Source organism: Petaurus breviceps, unplaced genomic scaffold (genome assembly GCF_028583685.1).
Source record: "Petaurus breviceps papuanus isolate PSGF00001 unplaced genomic scaffold, PetGlider_PUasm1.0 90617, whole genome shotgun sequence".
NCBI classification, from domain to species: domain Eukaryota; kingdom Metazoa; phylum Chordata; class Mammalia; order Diprotodontia; family Petauridae; genus Petaurus; species Petaurus breviceps.
Window position 1 is genome coordinate 1,638,132 of NW_027187287.1, and position 16,321 is coordinate 1,654,452.

General features: G+C 46.5%; 1 protein-coding gene across 1 annotated transcript in view; it reads left to right on the forward strand.

Moving 5' to 3' along the window:
• Positions 1–16,321, forward strand: part of FASN (fatty acid synthase) — a 58,149-nt gene that overhangs the window by 27,097 nt on the left and 14,731 nt on the right. The window contains exons 15-27 of the mRNA XM_069063984.1: positions 926–1,041; positions 2,833–3,008; positions 7,122–7,313; positions 7,621–7,701; positions 7,970–8,149; positions 9,248–9,427; positions 9,604–9,807; positions 11,045–11,355; positions 12,548–12,937; positions 14,991–15,155; positions 15,318–15,436; positions 15,526–15,680; positions 16,010–16,213. Of these exons, the coding sequence (XP_068920085.1) occupies positions 926–1,041; positions 2,833–3,008; positions 7,122–7,313; positions 7,621–7,701; positions 7,970–8,149; positions 9,248–9,427; positions 9,604–9,807; positions 11,045–11,355; positions 12,548–12,937; positions 14,991–15,155; positions 15,318–15,436; positions 15,526–15,680; positions 16,010–16,213 (2,473 nt within the window). The remainder of the gene's footprint in view (positions 1–925; positions 1,042–2,832; positions 3,009–7,121; positions 7,314–7,620; positions 7,702–7,969; positions 8,150–9,247; positions 9,428–9,603; positions 9,808–11,044; positions 11,356–12,547; positions 12,938–14,990; positions 15,156–15,317; positions 15,437–15,525; positions 15,681–16,009; positions 16,214–16,321) is intronic.

Sequence of the window (16,321 nt, forward strand, 5' to 3'; positions counted from 1 at the left end):
GACTGAATTTGAGGAGATTAATTGGCAGGGTGGTTTGGTGTCTTAAGTATGAGGTGAAAAGTTCTTGGACTAGAGTGAGGATGAAGGAAAGATAATATAAGGAATGTGTTTGAAGAAAAATCAGTATTGAAAGACTGTATATATGAAGTCCCTTCCATCTCAATCTATGATCCTGTGAAGAGGAATCAATCAAAGTTAAGTCAGACTTTGAGCTTAGATGACTAGGAAAATGGTAGTGAGAATGAAAGAATGATAAATATTTGATTTAAGCACTTCAGTTTTAAGGTAATGGTAGAATATTCAAGTAGAAATATCCAGGCTTGGTGAATTGGACAGGAATTTAAGAATCATATACATATTTGAAGACAGAACTCTAAGGAATATCTGAAATTCAGTGGGTGGCAGGAGGGAATTGACTAAAGGACAAAGAGGAGTGATTGTGTGTGTGTGTGTGTGTGTACGCAGAAGAAGGCAAAATCACTGCAGCCAAAGGAGAGTGGCCAGATCCAACCTAAATACAGAGGGATTAAAGAGGATGATAAATCAGAAAGGGCCATCAGATTTGATGACAGGTAGATCATAGGATCCTGAGAAGTTTTTCAGTAGGAAAACAAAACAGACTGGAAAGAAAAATGGAAGTAGTGATTATGTAGGTACTCTATAGGGCCACACTTAGAAGGATTTGGAGACAAAGGAAGGGAACCATCAGTCATAAGAGTCAAGTGAGGGTTTAGCTACCAGGAAGCACTTTCTGGCAAACAGCTGGGATTGGGATCAGACCTGAACTGAACCCTTCAATTTTCCAACACCTGAGGAAGGATGCCTGTGCTGAGAAAAAATGACCTTTTGCTGTCTCTTCTCATTTGCAACCTTGATCATATGATTTTTTTCCCTGATTTCTGGATCTCTTCCTGCCCCCACCTAGGCAGTCCTGAAGAGAGGCTTGAAGCCAACCTGCACAATCATTCCTCTGATGAAGAAGGACCACAAAGACAACCTGGAGTTCTTCCTCACCAACATTGGGAAGCTCCACCTAACTGGGTAGGGGAGCCTGGCAGGAGCCAGGAGGGAGAGGGCGCTATTCTTTGAAAGGAGAAACTTATCCTTAGCCCACATTTCAGCATCACAGCCCCACGTGGAGATCCTAGAAAAAGGGAGTCCCACCAATATGGAAATGTGTTTTACATGATTACGCATATACAACTTATATTAATTGCTTACCATCTTAGGGAGGAGGAGGGGGGAGGGAGAGAGAGAAAATTTGGAACTCAGAACTTTTATTTTAAAAAATGAATGTTAAAAATTGTCTTTACATGTAATTGGAAAAAAATAAAATTCTCTTTAAGAGATTGGGAAAAAAAAAGGAAAAGAGAGAGTCCTAACCTAATCCAACCAAAGTCTCAATTGTCTCCTTTAATATAGAAGAGACATGGGTAACTCAGGTCCTGTTTTAGTTTTGTTAGATAGACATCCATATTTGTTCACCTATTTAAATACTCTAAATACTCCTGCCACCTTGTCTGTCTGATTCCTGTCTTAACCCTAGCTCAGCCCAAGTGAAATCTGAGTCTCTGCTGGCAAGGGCAGGGAGGTGTACCTGGTTTAGTAATTTAGTTCACAAAGCACTTATGTACCCATGGATACTAACTTATATATGGTGGCTATAAAAGAAAAAGAGTTTGGTTGTTGGGTTATGCTTTTGGTTTGTTTGTTTGTTTGTTTTTAATTAACAAATATACCGGAATTGATACGACTTATATCAGTGTTGACCCCTTCAAGGTAGTTCCTTTGGGAAACTAGACATTTATTTCAAATGATGCTGTCCTTACTTAAAATATTTCAGGAACTCCTTTTGGAAATGTTTTTCAAGCTAGTTTAAAAGACATAACTTGTTTCTAACCCGGGATGGTATTACTCAGCTTTATCACCCACCTTATTCATCAGTCTGGACTCCCAGAGTCTTTGGGCTATTTCTAAAAATCAAATCTGCCTCCAAGGAAGATTTGCTAGCATATACTTCAGTAATTCAAGGTTCCATAATTTGCCCCAATGAGATGAGGAATTTACTCCTTCTACCACTCAGGAGAAAGTCTTTAAGGTTTCTGTGGTCCAAAAAATTCACTACTCTGCAGACAATCTAGGGTTGTCACTCATGGAGGGCCTTTTAATTCTTGTCTTCAATTATGGTTTTTTAGGGGCCCTGCCCAAGAAGTAAGCCACTTTTGGTCAGACAAATCCGGTGCTATGAACCTAGTGATGAGTCCCCTCTGAATTTGGCCATTCTTGTTCCTCATTGGGCCTGGGCTCAGTGTCTGCAGCTCAGTATAGCAGGATTCCATCTGTGCAAGCTTCAAGAACCAAGGTCACCTCCAATGCTTGATGAGACTTTGATGGAGGACTTGTGTGGCAGTCTCTACCATTAAGGATGTTTAAAAGAATGTGCTCCAATAGATTTATGTAACAGTATAACTGCTGCAAAGATAATTCCCGAAGAGGAGGTCAAAATCATTTTGAGTATCCGCAGTATCATGAAAGGTGTCTCTCTTCCCAAGGTGACTGAGGAGAGCAATTATTTGGGTTTGTTAGTTCTGATATAGTTATTAACCATCAGTGTCATTACTCAAGAGACTCATCTTCAGGTAGGGGTTAGAATAGGTATCCTGTGAGGTCACTTCCAAAACTGTTTTATGACTGCCTCATAATCTCCCCTTATATATTTGACAGACTTTCTAAGGAAAATATGTCTGGGTGTCCCCCCCCAAGAAGTCCTGTGTCTTCTGTATGTCTACGACTCTGATTCAGTCTCCTGGTTGTTCTCTCTTTCTCTATCAGCACCAACGTGAACCCCAATGGCCTCTTCCCACCTGTGGAATATCCTGCCCCTGTGGGAACACCACTCATCTCCCCTCATATCAAGTGGGACCATAGCCAGAATTGGGATGTCCCCTCTGCCAGCGACTTCCCCAATGGTTCGGGAGGCTCCTCTTCCTCCACTATCTACAACATTGGTGAGGTTCCTCCCCCCTGTCCTGGGACCTGGGGAGCCTGTAATCCCCTAAGGGTCTGACCAAGATCAGAGTACAGAGGGACCTGCAGCTGACAGCCTTTGGACTTGGTTGAGTATCTTGCCAACGGAAATCTTTGGCATATACCTCTAGTGCTGGCAGTATTGGACTTTAGATGTTGGACAGAAAACATCCTATCCCACAGAGAGAGTTTGGAATGGGGTGGAGGGGATCCAGTCTGGATGGTGCCAGTTCCAAACTCTCAATCAGAGTTGTTCCCATTTCCCTATCGCCTACTTATACAATATAAGAAGCCACTTCAGCTAGTGGGAAGGAAGCCTACCATGGGTTAGGGAAAGATACAGACTGGGAGTAGTTTGGAGGCCTGAGTTCTGGCCCTGGCTGTGTCCCTCAGCAGCTAAGCCACCTTAAGCAAGTTGCTTCTCAAGCCTTGGGCTTCATGGTCTCTGTAGTGAGATAAGGTTAAACAAGATGATCTGAGATCCCTTCCAGCTCCAGATGTTTAAGATGGTATTTACTGAACCCTGTCTCTTTTTATCCCAAACCTCTCCTAAGTGCTGGGGTCTGGGGAGGGCAATGCTACAATAAGGTAGGAATCCTCAAAGAGCTTACAGTCTCTCTAGGAGACTTGACATTGCTATAATTGGACGGGTAGAAAACCGAGGTGCTGCCAAATGTGGGTGTTTACAGCCACCTACCACCAGGAAATCTGTGCTTACTAGAGAGATGAGGAATAGTTCTATAGAGGAACATGGAGGCCATTCCTTAAGGAAAAGCCTGAATGGTGTAGAGAGGAAGCCCACTGGATGAGACAGAGGATCTATTCTGAGGAAATAGACCAGGTGACTAGGATATGGCCAGATTGGGAAGAGCCTTGAGTGCTGGGGCAAAGAGGTTGGACCTGATTAGGGAAAGGGAAAATCTTGTTATTTGATTAGGCATGACCTAATCAATAAAAACTGGTCTTTAAAAAGATTACCACCTTAGCTTAGCTTCTTCCACCAAACTAACCAAATTAGCATTTCGTAAGAGAGATTGGAGGAAGGAAGACTAGAGGTAGGGTGGGAACTTTGTTAGGAGGCTATTGGCTATTGCAGTAATGCAGGGAAAAGGTGACAAAAGCCAGAAGTGTGGGGTAGTGGCAGGGAGAGTAAAGGTGAAGGAACAAATCCAGCTGGCACGTCAAAGAAACGACTCAGAGGTCCTGATGAAACCTTGGTTATCCAGACATTTGCTAGATGAGGAGTCTCCCACAGCTAACACTAGAGAGGTCAGTAGTGTCCTTACTTGCCTTCATTCTTCAGAAAAGCAGAGGAGCTAGGGTTACAGGCTACAAAATAAATCCTCAAAAATCCACAATGTGTCTGTCTAGTAATAACAGAAAGGAGAGGTGTTCACAAAAGGAAATGCTATTCTGATTGTGATTCTCACTAGTGGGGAGTTTGTTGCTGGAGGGGTGAGTCAAGAAAAATGTGGACCCTTGATTTTGGGGAAGTTTTTCCCAAATTTCAGATTTCAAAGGGTTCAGAGTAAATATAGGTAGGATCCTGGGGCAGTTAGATTGGAAGAATGCTGGACCAGAAGCCAGGAAGTCTCCAATTCAAATCCTGCTTTAGTTTAGGTAACTTAGTAACTCAGTGTACCTGGGCAGCAAGTCACTTAATCTTTGCTTCAGTTTCCTCCTCTGTAAAATAGAAGTGATAATATCAACTACCTCTTAGGGCTGTTGTGAGGATCCAGTGAGAAAATAGTTGCAAAGAACTTTGCAAGCCTTAAAATTGTTGTTATGTTATTATTGTTATCATTAGCCTATGGCCTAAAATTCTCCTGGGGCACTTAGCACCAGAGGGATGGGAAATTTTTTAAAAATAGGATTGTGAAGACACAAATGGGAAAACTTCTAAGTGAGGAGGGGAAGAGGGTTTGTTTTCTGAAGACACTCAAGCAAATGCACAGGGACTTTACCAACCAACTTAGATTTTTAAAAGAAACATTATAGAAGATAAATGCTTGCCTTTACTTGGAATGGATGGGGCAATGTGAACTGATGACAGAGAGAAAGCAAAAACTGCTCAGTTCTCATACTGTTTTCTCTGTCAAGAAAATCCTATTTATTGAGAAGGACAGAACACAAATGGCCTTAGAAAAGTAAGGAGTGAGTGAGAGAGGGCCTAGCTATCCTTGGTGACTTTAAGTCCCCTGGCCCAGATGAATGACATGCCCAGTTCTTGGTACATGCCAATTGCTGAGGTCCTGGGAAATGGGAGAGGTACCAGAAGACAGGTGAAAGGCAACATTCTGATCTTTAGGAAAAAAAAAAAAGACAGTAAGAGAGAAGAGAAGAGTCTGTCAACTATAGGCAAATGTGCTTGACTTCAGTTCTGGGGGAAATTCTAAAATGGTTACTTGTAAGATGATTGGTGAATGTCTGAAAAGGAAAGGGGTCATTACAAGGAGCCAGCCCAGCTTCATGAAGAACCAGTCGTGCCAGAATAACCTCATTCCCTTTTTTTTTTTGATGGGGCTATTAAACTGATAGATGAGGGGAATGCTGTAAATACTGTTTACCCAGGTTTTAGCAAAGCTTTTGATGCTATTGTGGAGAATATGGTGAGATGGGGACGAAATGATAATATAATTAGACGGATTCAGAAATAAGTGTACATATAAAAACCTAACCAGTTCCTGCTCGAGGCAGAACGGTGGGTTTAGTACTGGTTTAGTGGCCAGACTCAAAAGTTGGTAATAGTTAAATGTCAGTGTGGCAGAAGGACTCCAGGCTTTGGCCCTGTCCTGTTTAGCTTTTTATTCTTGTTTTTGATGATGATCTAGGTGAAGTTTGTTAAGTTTGCATATGACAAAATGGAGGAGGCCTGTTGTTAGACAACACTTCTGAAAAAGTTCTGGGGGGCTTAGTGGACTACAAGCTTTTTGTTGTTGAGTTGTTTCAGTTGTGCTGGACTCTTTGTGACCCCATTTGGGGTTTTCTTGGCAGAGATACTGGAGTGGTTTGCCATTTCCTCCTCCAGCTCATTTTACAGATGAGGAAACCAAGGCAGACAGGGTTAAGTGACTTGCCTAGGGTCACACAGCTCATAGATTGGAACTCATGAGGATGAATCTTCCTGATTCCAAGCCCAGTGCTCTATGTGCTGTGCCAGCTAGCTTCCAGCATAAGTAAATAGAGATGTGACAACCAAAAATTCAATATAGGACTTTTTAGAAATGCAAATTAAGGCAATAAGAAAATGTTTTAAGCGCCTTCTACGTGCCGGGCACTGTGCTAAGCACTTTACAAATATAGTCTCCTGTCATCCCCCCAAATGACTTGTACAGATACTACGTGTCTGAGGCTGAATTTGAACTCAGGGCCTCCTGCCTCCAGATCCAACATTTTATCCACTGCACATTATTCTGGGCCTTCATCATACCTCATTTAGAGAATTGTGTTCGCTTGTGGCCACCATAATTTTTAAAGGACATTGATAAGCTAGTGAGTATCTAGAGGAGGGCAACCAGGATGGTGAAGGACCCCAAGTCTGTGTCATAAGAGGATCATGTGAAGGTCCTGAGGGTGTTTAGCCTGGAGAAAAGAACACTCAGGGAATGCAATAGGTGTCTGAAGGGCAGCCTTGGGGAGAGGAGCTGGTCTGTCTGGTCTTAGAGGGCAGAACCAGGAGTAAATGGGTCAAAGTTGCAGCGAGGTCAGGAAAAACTAGCTAACAATTAGGTCTCTCCAAAAGCAGAAGGGCATCCTTGAGAAGTGGCTTCACCGTCTTTGGGGGGCTTTAAGCAGAGACCGAATGACCACTTGTCACAGGTTTTAGTGGGGATTCTTCTTGCAGAGTTCCTCTCTCCTCAAAGTAGGAGAGGGTCAATCCCCAGGAGCCAAGGAATCAGGTCACCACTGCACCCTTCTTCATGGAAAAGTGCCAATCCCTTGGGTTCCCCAACATCTGCAGAACCTGTGTCTGACTGTACTCCTTTCTCTCTCCCCCATTGATGAAGGGGAGGGATATGAGATACTCTGCAGAGGGGCTGTCCTTCCTGTGACTAGTTCCCAAGGCCTGATTGGTTGTCTTCTTCCAATGACAGATCCAAGCGCCGAATCCCCAGACCATTACCTCGTGGATCACTGCATCGATGGGAGAGTCATCTTCCCAGCTACTGGCTACCTGTGCCTGGTCTGGAAAACGCTGGCACACTCCCTGGACATGGCCATGGAACAGATGCCTGTAGTATTTGAAGATGTCACTTTGCATCAGGCCACCATCCTGCCAAAAAAAGGTGAGAGGAAGGAGTCAGTGCAACCCTGGTCAACCTGTTCCAGGCACCCTTAGAATATCTAAGGAGGTCATTACCCCAATTCCCAAAGGCCAGCACCCCCAGATTCTAGCGGGGGGGGGGGGTAAGGAATCAGATTTAAATCCTGAATCTTGTTTTGTCTAAAAAACCATGTCTACCTGGTAAAATAATTAATTATTTGGAACTGGAAGTCCCAGAGGAAATCTAAGGTGTCGGTAAGGAAAAAAGGAATCCTCTGTCCCTCCTGTACACATCATCACTTGAATGCTGTGCTCTCTATCCCTTACAGGTGCCGTGTCTCTGGAAGTACGACTCATGTTGGCCTCTCAGACCTTTGAAGTGTCTGATAATGGAACCCTGATTGTGAGTGGTAAGTGAGGGATTCTAAGAGAGTGGATGCCTAGTCAAGTGACTGTATTCCTAAACACTTTCCTTCCTTGGCATACAAGCCTGTCCAGGCCTCCTGGCCTCTTGGCCTCCTCTCTGCAAGGTTTTCTCCACCGTCCTCCTGTCTTGCAGCTTTAAGCATCCTGCTAATCCATGCCATGCCAGTATTAACTGCTCACTAGGGCCAGCTCTGACACTGGAGCCCTATCTGTTACCTCCTCCCCCTCACCCCCATCCCTGCTTCTTTGCAGGGAAAGTACACCATTGGGAGGAGCCAGATGCCAGCATCTTCAATTATCAGCCAGGACAGAGTCCAGCAGCCTCCACTGCCAAGTTCAGCCTGTCAAAGGCTGATGTGTATAAAGAGCTTCGCCTTCGTGGTTACGACTATGGTCCCAACTTTCAAGGCATCTTAGAAACGAACCTCGAAGGTGGGTCTGGCGGTTTACTTTGGGAAGGCTCCCAAAAGGGCAAGACTTCTGAAAGGTCCAGAGCATTAGATCCAGTAGAGGGATGGGAGGGGCCCAGGCTTTTGAGGTCACCTGTGCTGAACAGGTAGAGCCAGGGGTTCAATGGGGCTTGCCTCCTTTACTCACAAGTCCTTGACAAAGGCAAGGCTCTACTTTTTGTGTGTCCTTTTCTCATTCCCCCTCCCCCCCCAAACCCAAGTGTCCCTAGTACCCAGGCTCTTAATGTCAATCTCTTATTGTTGTTCAGTCATTTCTGACTCTCTGTGACTCCATTTGGGGTTCTCTTGACAGAGATGCTGTAGTGGTTTGCCATTTCCTTCTCCAGTCCACTTGATAGTTGAGGAAACTGAGGCAAACAGGGTTAAGTGACTTGCCTCACAAGCTAGGAGTCACACAGCTAGGAAATGGCTGAGGGTAACTTTGAACTCAGGAGCATGGGTCTTCCTGACTCCAGGCCCAGCATTCTATCCATTGCACCATCTTGTTGTCCAGAGCCTCTTATTAGAATGATCATTTTGGATTGAGGGGGTACCCAGTGGGTACTGGTTAGGTCCTATATCCATTGCAACCTGGTAAGCTCCTCCAGGGCAAGGATTGCCTTTTGCCTCTTTTTATGTGCCCATTGCTTAGCCCACGGCCTGACACATAGTAGGTGTTATTAATAAATGTTTATTGATTGATTATTGATAGGTGAGACAGGAATGGACTATATATTTTATGAGATTATCCAAAAAAAAATGTTTTGCCCCAAACTGGCCTCTTTCCCTACATATGTCAGGGTGGACAAAAATGATGTTAATAGAGAGTTCTGTAGTTCAGGAGCTCTCCTCATGGGGAGTAAAAATAAAAATAGGCCCATTTAGTCAAAGTTGGGGGGCCCTATTTGAAGGCATCTTGCTGGAGCAACTGTTTTATGCACCAGGGTACAGAGTGCTAGGGGGATGGGTGAAAGGGAGGGAAGTAGAACTGAGCTGGGAATGGGATGGGCTTCTGGGAGCACCCCAGGAGTTCTGGAAGCTCTTGCACTAAGGCACTAATGATCCCTTCTCACTGCCACAGGGAACCTGGGAAAGCTGCTATGGAAGGACAATTGGGTGACCTTCCTGGACACTGTGCTGCAAATCTCCATCTTGGTGGAATCTCAGCGCAGCCTCCGCCTCCCAACCCGTATCACCTCCATCCACATTGACCCTGCCACCCACCAGCAGAAAGTGTATCAGCACCAAGAGGAGACACAAGGTAGCCCCTGGCCTCCTTGCTCCTTTTTGTTCTCTTCCTCACTGTTTTGTGGGATCACGACTCTCCGTGCACGGCTGGGGGGGAGTGGTGGGGTAAGCAGGTACACATGTGATGGTGGGAGGGACCATGCCACCGCCTCCCCGTCAGCAGACTTCACTGTTCCAACCCCCCTGCAGTGGCAGATGCCTGGGTAGACTCCTGCTTAAACTACACAGTGGCCGGTGGCGTCCTGATCACACGGCTTCATGCTTCTGTGGCTCCTCGGAAGCAGCAGGAGCACCACTCACCCATACTGGAAAAAGCCTGTTTTGTGCCTCACCTGGAAAGTGATTGCTTGGCCAACAATGCTGAGCTGCAGGGAGAGCTGCAGCAGTGTAAAGGTGAGGAGACCTTAGGGTCTTCAATGGGGGCATTGAGGGAGCTGGGTGAACAGTGGGGTGGAGGGATCAGAAAAGGAAGAAATGAAGATAGACAGTGAAAAATAAAAAACTTAGAGGCAGGCAAAGAGAAGATGAGTATGGATCCATTCACCCTATCTCGGAATACAAAAACATGGAACCTCCCTTTAAAGCTTGAGAGATATAAACTAAACGCTCCCAATTTCCTCAGTCTTCCTCAGAGGGTTTGTAGACTCTGATCCCCCTTCCAGACACGCTTTCATTTGTCCACATCTCTCTTGAAGTACAGTGCCCAGAATAGTCATCTCCATTGTTGTGAATTTTCATTTTTAATTAATTAATTTAATTAATGCTGGGTCAGCTTTGGGGACAAGCCACATCACACTGTTGTTTCCAAAGTGACTGAAATGCCCACATCTTTGTCATGTGCACCACCATTAAGCTGGGGCTTCCTCATTCCTGTACTTTTGTGACTGATGTTCTGGACCCAAGCATAGGACTTAAGATTTATCTCATAGGAAGCTACCTAGCCAGCCCATCCAGAGCTTTCTAAATCTGGAGCCCGTCCCCTATTCTTGGTGCTTCCTTCCAAGCTTGGTGCCATGCATGGGTTTGCTTATGTGTTCATTCTGAGACTTCAGGAACTTTAAGATGAACAGGCAGAGGTACCTCCTGACAGTCACCTGCCTCAGTTGAGGTTAGGTTTAGGTAACTCGCAGGTGATGTCCTGGGTTTTTCAGAGAAGAACTGGGCCCTATCACCTCATGGTGATGTCTCTGTTAGAGCCTAACAGTGGGCAGCCTGAAGCACAGATCAGACCCATTCGTGTTCATGCTCCCTTTCTAGAAGTGAGGAGAGAGGGGAGAAGCAGGCTGCTTCTACTGCTCTTTGAGAAGCAAGGGGAGAGTGGGGAGGAACAACCCCCAGTCCCTGCTTTTCCCCACTTCTTCCCAGGAGATCTGAGCATACTCAGTGGACTTCATTTGCCCCTCAGCAAGCAGGGTATAATCATCCCCTTGCCTTATTTGTAAATGGGGAAACTGAAGCCTGAGAAGACAGAAACTTAGCCCAGTTAGCACAGCAAGTCAGTTTGGCAGCTGTCCTGGAGTGAAAAACAACCCAGGCCCAGGCCTTGGTTATCACCTAAGGATCCAGGGCCTTATTCCCCCCCCCCCCCAGAAACCCCAGCCCTCACCTTACTTATCCTCACTCCTTGCAGGCCTGATCCAGAAACTGCAGGCCAAGGTGGCTCAGCATGGGGTGAAGCTGTCCGTGCCAGGCCTCACTGGGGCACAGGCCACTCCCTCCAAGGATCCCCCACAGAAGGGGCTGCCCTATCTCCTGGCAGCTGCCTCTCAGCTGCAGCTCAATGGGAACTTGTCTGTGGAGCTGGGGCAGGTGGTAGCTCAGGAGTGGCAGCATTTACTGGAGGACCACCTGCTGTCAGGGCTCCTCAACTCCCTGGAGCTGAAGGCCTGTGTGGACACGGCCCTGGAAAACAGCTCCAGTCACAAGATGAAGGTAGTGGAGGCAAGTATGACATCCCATCCAGTACCTGATGGTGGGGGACACTAAAGATGGGTGGCAGAAGGGGAAGGGAAACCTGGGGCAGGCCTATCACCTTGATTTACTCTGTGTCTCTCCCTACATAGGGGAAAGACAATAAGTATCAGACAAGTTGCTAATCCAGGTTGATGGAAAAAGCTTTCTCACACCAAGGAAACCATAGGCCCAGACCCTTGCTCTCAAATGTTTCCTTGAAAACTTAACTTGAAATAAAAATGAAAAAAAAAAGCAATATAGCCAACTAAATGAACTTAGCGACTGTGTGCATTTAAACTAATTAGTTTTACCACCTAAAGTATAATGATTTTTCAGTCATGAGGGAATCAAGGTCTCCCAGTGTATTTATTAGGGGTTCCACTCTCGTTCATCTACTCTTTGAATTACTTGCAGCCCCCCTTTGAATCCCTACTTATTTCTGTTTGTTCTGGGCCCCCTCTCTTTTCTCTCCAGTCATTTGTGGGTTCCAGGAATCAAAGAATGTCAGAACTGGAAGGAATCTTATCATTAGGAAGGGAGATAGAAAATTTTGTCCAACACTTCCATCTTACAGAGGAAGAAACTAAGGCCCTGAGCGAGAAAAGGACTTGCCCAAGCTGACACAGAACTAGTCAGCAGTAGAGCTGGGAACAGAACCCCGGGCCCCTGTTCTCTAAGGCAGTGGCTTTCTCCACCCTTGAGTCTCCTAGGGAAAGCTAACTCTTCAGCATTGACATAGAGGGATTGTAAATAGGAAGATAATCTGTGGTAAAACAAAAATTAGATTTTGTATGACACATGGCAAAGACAGTTGGCATGATTCAGGTTACCTGGCTGTTGGCTATCTGCCATCAGAGTGGCAGATTGTAAGTTCCTTGTGGTCAGTGACTGCACTGTGCCCTTTTGGCAAACCCCACACCTCTAGCATAATCCTAGGCACGTAGCAGACACTCAGTAAATACTTGGCTGGCCGAGCATCTGATCAGTACAGATCAGTATAAGATAGTTTTCAGAAGAATCTGGGGACCTGATGGGATAGGGGTGGGAGGTGGAAAGTGAAGAACAGAGACAGGGTAACAGTTCAGGGGCAGAAAGGAGGGCTGAGAATCCGGGCCTAGTAAGTGCCTTTCCTTTCCCCTCCCTGTCTCTGGCCTTCACCCCTCTTCTCTTGATTCCAAAGGTTCTGGCTGGAGATGGCCACTTGTACTCCCGCATCCCTGGTCTCCTCAATAGCCAGCCCATGCTTCAGGTGGACTATGTTGCCACTGACCGGCAGTCCACATCCCTGGAAGGCCAGGAGGTTCAGTTACAACAGCAGGGCATCTCCCTGGGCCAGTGGGACCCAGATGAGCCTGTCCCCGACAGCCTGCATGGCACCGACCTCCTCGTGTGTAACTGCACCATAGCTGCTCTGAAGGAGCCCACCACTGCCCTGAACCACATGGGAGCTGCCATCAAGGACGGAGGATTTCTGCTGCTGCATACTCTCCTCAAAGGCGAGACCCTGGGGGAGATTGTTGCCTTCCTTACTTCCTTCAACCAACATCAGAGACAGCGCCTTCTGAGCCAGGTGAGGGTCACTAGGGTCACTGGTGGTGGGTTTGTGATTGTGTCCTGACCTTCCCAACCAAAGACCATCAGTTTGTATCTCTTCCTAGGCCTTGGTAATCCATTATGGGATTACATCGTTCCTCCCTAAACTGATTTTCTTTTTGTTTATCTGACCTTCCCTTCAGGGATCTTTATAGCACCCTCACTGAGACCCCCTGGAGAGCAAGGCCTTTTTTATCCCTAGGGGGCAGGGGACATCTGATCAAAGGTGTGCAGCATAAAGATGAGTCTGTCATGGGAGTGTATACTACAGACTGCAGAAGGGGAGAGACTGGAGGCAGGAAGGGAAAGGTGTTGGGTTCTTGCGAACATCCAGGGGAGAGGTGGTGAGGGTCAGGAATAAGGTATAGGAGAAGGAAAAAATCCAGCTCTCATTTCAGAGGGAAAAAGCAACGGGATTTAGTGACATGGATAGAAAATGAAAGCTAAGGATCGATAATGATTGATGATGATGACAGCTAATATTTTAAGTTGTTTTAAGATTAGAAAAGCCCTTCGTATATCTAATTTCATTGAAGAATGAGTGAAATGGTCTCAGAAGAATCCTGTAATCACAAACTCCTCTCCAGACTGCATGGACCCCTAGTCCTACATCCTAAGGGAACAGCTACCCCAAAGCAGTGTGGGTACACCCTGAAGGTCAAGGGCAGAGTAGCCAGGGATTTGGGCTACTGCTATATCCTTTCCTCCTAGGAAATACAAACTGTGAGAGTTACCTCCCATTGCCCTCTCAACCTTCCTCCAAATAAGAGAGAAACCATCTCCAGCTAGCAACAGGGCTTCCAAATAACTGGGAGCTACAAAGAGTCATAGGGACTACACTTAGTGATCTAAAGCTGTGTCAACCCTTTTTCTGTTTGGGGAACTTCATTCCTTTTCCAGCTTTTTTTAAATAAAAACTGTATCCCCACCTGTCTGGCCCCAGTTAGGGAGGGAAGGAGGTGTCTGTTCTTAGTGACATCAGGCAGGAGAGAAGAGAACCTGAGCCTGGTCAGGAAAGGAAACCTCACTCATGTTTTAGGCCAGGTCGGGTAAGCAAGCTTCCCCAAGTTGAAATAGCAGCAGACCTTATTTATGGGCTGAAAGGTTTTAAGTCCCTTAATGAACCCAAAGAGTGCAGCAGCTGATGGCTTCCAAATCCCTCTGCATTGATCAAGGAAGTACCCCTGCCCAGGTGTATAACCACGGTCATACAGGCCTCTGGTATGGTCTGGGATGCTCACACATTCACTCAACTGCTAGTGTCATCCTGGCCATGATGGAACTGCAAAGCTGTTTGCCTTTCTCTGAACCGCTTCTCACCCACCCTGTGCCTAGAGACCCCCTGGACCAGGAGAACTCAGGCAGTAAACAAGCTGCAGGGAGCAGGGCTTTCAAGGGGATAGGCCTGTGCCAGGAACCATCAGGAGCCCAGAGTTAAAAAAAAAAAAAAAGGCAGGAATTTTTATTATTATTATTATCATTTCTTTTTAAGCAGGGAGTAGGTCCAGGAATAACATGTTGATCAAGGGCCTGGGTGGCAGTAGGATTTGAGGACATGGTGGGAAGAATGAAGGAGAAAAAAGCTGACCTAGTCAGCCATGTTACACCACAAGGTGATGTCACATTGAGGAAACAGGCTTTCATGCTGGGAGGAGAACAGCATCAGAATGTATGACTGGAGGACAGAGGAAGGAAAGCTGAAGAGGCAAAGGACAAGGGAAAGAGACCTTGCTGCACCCCAACCCCAGCCCATTCAAAGATAAAAAAAACCCTTAGATTGTGAGCTCCTCGAGGGCTGGGATTGTCTTTTACCTCTTTCAGTGCTTAGAACATAGTAGGTTCTTAATAAATGTTGATTGATTGATTTTAAGCATCTGCAAAGGAGCTATAGGGAGTTGGGGATGCTGGAGGAGTGCCCGACTTACCCATCAGCGTCAGGTCCTGTAAAAGTTATTGGGGAGAAGAGGCAGTGCTTAATGGACTGTCAGTTCCCCAGCCTGTCACTACCAGTTCCTCATCTCTCCTGGCAGGCAGAGTGGGAGAGCGCGTTCCAGAAGGCTTCCTTGCACCTGGTGGGACTGAAAAAGTCATTTTATGGTTCTGCTATTTTCCTGTGCCGCCGGCAAGCCCCTCCCCAGAGTCCCATCTTCTTGCAAGTGGAGGATACTCACTACAAATGGGTGGACACTTTAAAGGTGAGTGCTCACTCAGGTCTCTAGCTCCTTCAGGGAGGTTCTAATGTGCATAAGGTTGATGTGGAAGCTAGATTGCTGTGTACTTTGTTTGGTCCCTGGGTTCAAGTAGGTCCCCTTCCACTTGAGGAAAATTTGTTTTCTTTCCCTGGATTTCTCTTACAGACCCTTCTGGCAGAGTCCTCTAACCAACCAGTGTGGCTGATGGCGGCTGGCTGTGCCACCTCCGGTGTTGTGGGGATGGTGAACTGCCTCCGTAAAGAACCAGGCGGGCAGAGAATCCGGTATGGAGAAAGATCAGGGCACTTGCTGACACATCTTCTCTGTCTCCCTTCCCTCCCACCCTGACTCTACCTTTTTTTAACTCTTTCAGGTGTGTCTTGGTATCCAACCTCAATTCCTCCTCCACCATCCCCCAGACCAGCCCATCCACCAAAGAGATGCAGAAGCTACTACAAGGGGACTTGGTGATGAATGTGTACCGGGATGGAAAATGGGGGGCCTTCCGCCACTTCCCACTGAAAGAAGGTGACATTTCCCCTCCCTTCTCCTTTCCCTGTATCTATCTCTAAGATATTACACTCCCCTTCCCTACCCTAAGGCTGAGCTGCCTGGGCCCTGGGGAGCAACTTGACCCAATTCCAGCTCTACTTTGGTTGCTAAGAAGGAAGGGAGGTAAGATAGAATATGAAATATGAGAGAGATTTGGGGTGGAAGTTTTGAGGTAACACTCCACCCCTCTACTCCAGGGTTATTCATGCGGCCACATCTGTCTCTCTGGGGAAAATAAAAAGCCTCTTGTCACTCAGCCATCCTCCTCACAGTTGGACTCCTTTTGTTCTTCTTGCCCCGACCAGGCAAACCCATGACGCAAACAGAACATGCCTTTGTCAATGTCTTGACCCGAGGAGACCTTTCTTCCATCTGCTGGGTGTGTTCCCCATTGCGCTACGCCCAGCCTACTGGCCTTGGCTCACAGCTCTGCAAGATCTACTATGCCTCACTCAATTTCCGGGACATCATGCTGGCCACTGGCAAGCTCTCCCCTGATGCCATCCCAGGTGCATAGACCCAGCAAATCCAAGGGACTTGGTTGGGAGTCATTTTGGCAACAGTGACCAGGGCTGACCAGTCAAGAAGGGTACATGGTCATGAGCCCAATAAAGTGA